This window comes from Rhincodon typus, chromosome 28 (assembly GCF_021869965.1).
Source record: "Rhincodon typus isolate 14 chromosome 28, sRhiTyp1.1, whole genome shotgun sequence".
Taxonomy (NCBI): Eukaryota; Metazoa; Chordata; class Chondrichthyes; order Orectolobiformes; family Rhincodontidae; genus Rhincodon; species Rhincodon typus.
In genome coordinates, this window is record NC_063359.1 from 20,332,946 (window position 1) to 20,337,796 (window position 4,851).

Sequence of the window (4,851 nt, forward strand, 5' to 3'; positions counted from 1 at the left end):
CTTGTTGTCTCGGATTCTCCAGCATCTGCAGTTCCTACTATCTCTGAGTGCAGATACCTGGCCAGGTTACGGTGCAAGAGGAGATGGGGAGGGATGAGGATGACAATTGTAAAATGCAGGTACTACTTAACCAGGATCCCATATGATGGTAACAATGTGCCTGATCTCTATTGGGAGCTCTTGCTGAAGCTGTCCTCTGAACAGTGGGAGATAGAGAGACATCACAAGCCCTCAAAATAGTTAGAATACCACAGTGCTAACGACATAATTCAGAAAACAGAAACCTACATAATCGTAAATCTTAACTGCTTGAAACAATTCCACAATGTTTACTTAGAGCGAAATAAAAGTAACTCCCACTGGTGTATCCCTGTTCTTGCAATTTCCCCCCAACTTCCTAAACTTCTCTTCACCTCACGCCACCGTGTGGTTTATTTCAGCCAATGGTTTAGACATGCCGTTTAGTTCTGCATAACTTCGGTTCTCACGTTAAGATACAAAAGTTTTCACAAAAAGCACACACATGCACACAGGACCACAATACTGCAGCCAACACAAGACGTCCGAGCTTAACCAGATAGCCATTTGTTTGGCGAACCAAGAGGCGGACACGGACTAATAAACTTACTGGTTGTAGTGTCTGTCACCTTCAGGAAACAAAGCGGGACGAGAAGGAACATCATCCTGGCAGCTGCGGGTCGAAAAGTACAGATATGCTAAATAAACTGTTCAGAATTAAAATAGATTTCTTTTGAATGCATAAGACAAAGGGGTGGATGGGAATGACAAACAAGATACCATTCCCTTTACCTTCCATTACACAAAGCTAGTCCTCTGCTTCAAAGTTGAACAGGAACTGCTGGGATACCAATCAACTTCAGCTTCCGAGGAAACTATATTTGTCAAATGATAAACTCGTCTGAGAAAAGTTGCTCCAGTCTGTTAGAGGAAGATGTGGAAACTGCTGCCAGAAATGAACCAGTAAACTGCAGCCGAAGTAACCCCTTCAGTTGTGGGTGTTGGAGCCTTACAACATGAACACAAAAGTTGAACACAGCCTTCAATGTGTCACCGTAATTCTAGGTGGGCGGGGACTGATGCCGAGCCGAGTCTCAATAGGCAACATACATACTCTCTGCTTGCAAACTGATTCCCAACCAGCCCGTTCACAGATTTTATTGCTCACCTCTGGAACAGGTGGCATTTGAACAAGGGCACCTAGCTTAAACGAAGGGACAAACCACCGCACCACAGGGGCTCAAGCACTTGAGTTGACGTAAGTGACCTATTTAATAGGTAAACGAACAAAGTCTAACACATTTCTGAAGAATGATTGCTGAAGAAGGGTCTAGGCCCGAAACGTCAGCTTTCCTGCTCCTCGGCCGGCCGTGTTCATCCAGCTCTATACCTTGTTATCTCAAAGTCTAACACATATCCCCAAGGCTGATCATTCTGAACGAAACTAAAAGCTTCTGCATGAAAAGGTGAAATGAAATACAATGTTAGTTTCCAGGTATATTCCACGTCCCTGCAACTATAAAATAAAATCAAGAGGAGTGGTTTGGAGCGTTGGCAGATTTCAAATGTGAGCACTAGTTCAGTACATTTACTGGAAACAAGGGCCTCTTATGTGTCCCCAACTATCCCCATGGGGACAGTTTGATTTTGATAGTTTCTCAAGTGCATTTTTGAGCATTCTCAGTTCATTGGAATCATAAGTTAGAAATAAGTTATCCAGGTTTTCGAGATTTAAATTTGAAAAAAAAAATTAGCTGCACAAGCTTCAATATAATTTTACAGAGCACAGTGCCTTCAGTTGAGAATGTGTGCCAGATTGATTTGTCAATGGTAATCCATTAAAATGACCCTGTCACTCTAGGATGAGGATTAGATTAAAATAGTTTGTCTTTTGAATCTGAAATAACTGCATTGAGGCTGGTATCCCATCACCAAGTCAACCTTTATTTACATGCGCTGACCAGTCAGCTCAAAGCCAATCTCTACACTGAGGAGACCTTCTGAATCTCTTGCTTATATCTGTCAGCCAGGGCTCCTGATTGGCTCAAGTTAACAACACTAATCAGGGATCTCATAGTCAATGAGGTCCACCTGGCCATGGTTCCAATCACTACAAAATCTGAGGTGAATATGGCCAATAATAGGTTCCTTGGTTGCCAAAAGCATAAAGGGCTCATCAGATACTCAGATTCCACCACATAACCCATAATTGTCTGAAGCCTCTTTTGTGCCCAGTTCTATTATCAATGTGCAGAACCTGTGGAGCAAAGATTCATTCGGCTCAAAAATAACACCTCATTTTCCACTTGGGGACCCTACAGCCCTCCAGACCCAACATTGAGTTCAATAATTTTAGGGTCTAAACTCTCCCATGTCCCAGCCCCCCACCCCACACACCAGGCCTTGTTACCACATAGCCTGCCATTACACACCCCTGTTGTTAGTCACTATCAGTCCCCATTAACAACTATTCACCCTCCCAGCCTGATCGTTAGCAACTCCTTTGTCTGTCCAACTGTCTTTCTCTCTCTTTGGGCTCTATCCTATCGTTTACTCCCTACCCCACCCACCTCCCTATTTTCTGCATATAAACTGACGTTTTCCCAGCCACCATCAGTTCTGAGGAAGGGTCACCAGACCCGAAACATTAACTCTGTTTTCTCCTTCACAGATGCTGCCAGACCTGCTGAGCTTTTCCAGCAACTTTGTTTTTGTTCCTGATTTATAGCATCCGCAGTTCTTTTGGTTTTTATTCACAAGGCTCATTTAGGTCCCATTCCCAATTTATGTGAAGTCTTCGCCATGCAACATAGTTGGAGAAGCTGAGTAGCTACAAAGCACATTGTGAAGGAATGATGCACGTGAGTGAGAGATTTGGGATGATTTCAGCATGTTTAGCTGGGTGATCCTGACATCGTAATAGAACAGAAATTCCTGGAAAATCTCAGCAGGTCTGGCAGCATCTGTGGAGAGAAATCAGAGTTAATATTTCAGGTCCAGTCACCCTTCTTCAGAACTGAGATTTTCCAACAATTTCTGCTTTTGATTTCAGATTTCCAGCATCCGCAGTTCTTTTGGTTTTTTGTTTGCAATAGAGCTGACAAATTTACCTGGAACTGCAAAGTTCTAACTCAGGAAGCTGCTGTTACCATGCTCCTCCTTACCTCAGCAGCCCTCTGAATAGTGTTTGTGCCAGAAAACCCACTTCTGGAAAATGGAGCAATCACTCTATTAAACAAAAAACTGGGAACAGTATTAACAAATTAGCTGATACCACATTGTTGTGACACAGGAACAAACTATAATGTTAGTCGCACAAACATAGGTGCATATGAACTACAGTAACAGTAGGCCATTTGGCCCTTCAAGTCTGCTCCACCACTTACTAACCTATGAGCTGATCTGATTATAATCTTAATACACACTCCTGGCTATCCTTGATAACATAGAACATAGAATTGTACAGCACAGGAATGGGCCCTTCGGCCCACGATGTTGTGCTGAACATGTCGCTAAATGAAACTAATCCCTTCTGCCTGGCCTTGGTCCATATCCCTCCATTCCTTGCATATTCATGTGCTTATCCAAAAGTCTCTTAAATACCCTTATCGTATCTGCCTCCACCACCACCTCTGGCAGCATATTCCACACTCCTACTACTCCCTGTGCAAAAAGTGTGCTGCCACATCTCCTTTGAACTTTACTCCCTCACCTTAAGTGCATTCTGCCTAATATTAGACGTTTCAATTCTGGGAAAGAGATTCTGACCGTCAACCCTATCTATGCATCTCATAATTTTATAGACTTCTATCAAGTCTTCCCTTAATCTCCGCTGCTCCAGCGAAAACAGCCCAAGTTTTTGTATTCTCTACTTATAGTTCATTTCTCTAATCCAGGTAGCATCCTGGTAAACCTCTTCTGCATCCTCTCCAAAGCTTCCAAATCCTTCCTGTAATGTGGCGACCAGAATTGAACACAATACACTTAGTGTGGCCTAACCAAACCTGCAACATGACATCCTGACTCTTGTACTGAATTTCCCAACCAATAAAGGCAAGCATGCCATGTGCCTTCTTTACCAAACTATCTACTTGCATGGCCACTTTCAGGGAACTATGGACTTGAACCCCAAGATCCCTTTGTAAATCAGTGCTGTTCAGGGTCCTGTTATTAACTGTATACTTTTCTTTAACACTTGATCTCCCAAAATTCAGCATTTCACACTTAGCCGGATTAAACACCATCTGCCATTTCTCCGTCCCTATCTGCAACTGATCTATATCCCACTGTATCCATTGACAACCTTCCACACTATCTACAACTCCACCGATCTTTATTTTTCTGCAAACATACTAACCCACACATCTATATTTTCATCTAAGTCATTTATATATATCACAAACTGTAGAGGTCACAGTCTGGATCCTTGCAGAACACCATTAGCTATAGACCTCCAGCCTGAAAAACAACGTTTCATCACTACCCTCTGCCTTCTATCAGCGAGCCAATTCTGAATCCATGTGGCCACGTCATCGTGGATCCCTTGCATCTTAATCTTCTGGATGTGCCTACCTTGAGGGACCTTCTCGAAAACCTCACTAAAATCCAAGCCACCCAACTGCAAAGTCAATTAGAGATGGACAATAAATACTTGCCTTGATAGCTATGTTCACATTGTAAGAGAGTGCATGTAATTGCCTATCAAAGGAATTAGGAGGACAAAAGGAGGCCACAAAATATCTTCGGCAGATCAAGGTTGGTTCAGCCTCAGGTGGAATACCATGTGCAGTTCTGGTTGCCACATTATCAGAAAGATGTGATTGCAATGGGAAG

The 4,851-nt window shown here is 42.9% G+C and overlaps 1 protein-coding gene across 1 annotated transcript in view; it reads right to left on the bottom strand.

The window, feature by feature from the left end:
• The window catches only part of LOC109938472 (prostaglandin G/H synthase 1), a 295,924-nt gene extending 294,772 nt beyond the window's left edge, over nt 1–1,152 (bottom strand). Inside the window, exons 1-2 of the mRNA XM_048613364.1 lie at nt 811–1,152; nt 629–691 (exon numbers count right to left, since the gene is read on the bottom strand). Of these exons, the coding sequence (XP_048469321.1) occupies nt 629–691; nt 811–817 (70 nt within the window). The 5' untranslated portion in view covers nt 818–1,152. The remainder of the gene's footprint in view (nt 1–628; nt 692–810) is intronic.
• Between the last annotated feature and the right edge of the window lie 3,699 nt (nt 1,153–4,851).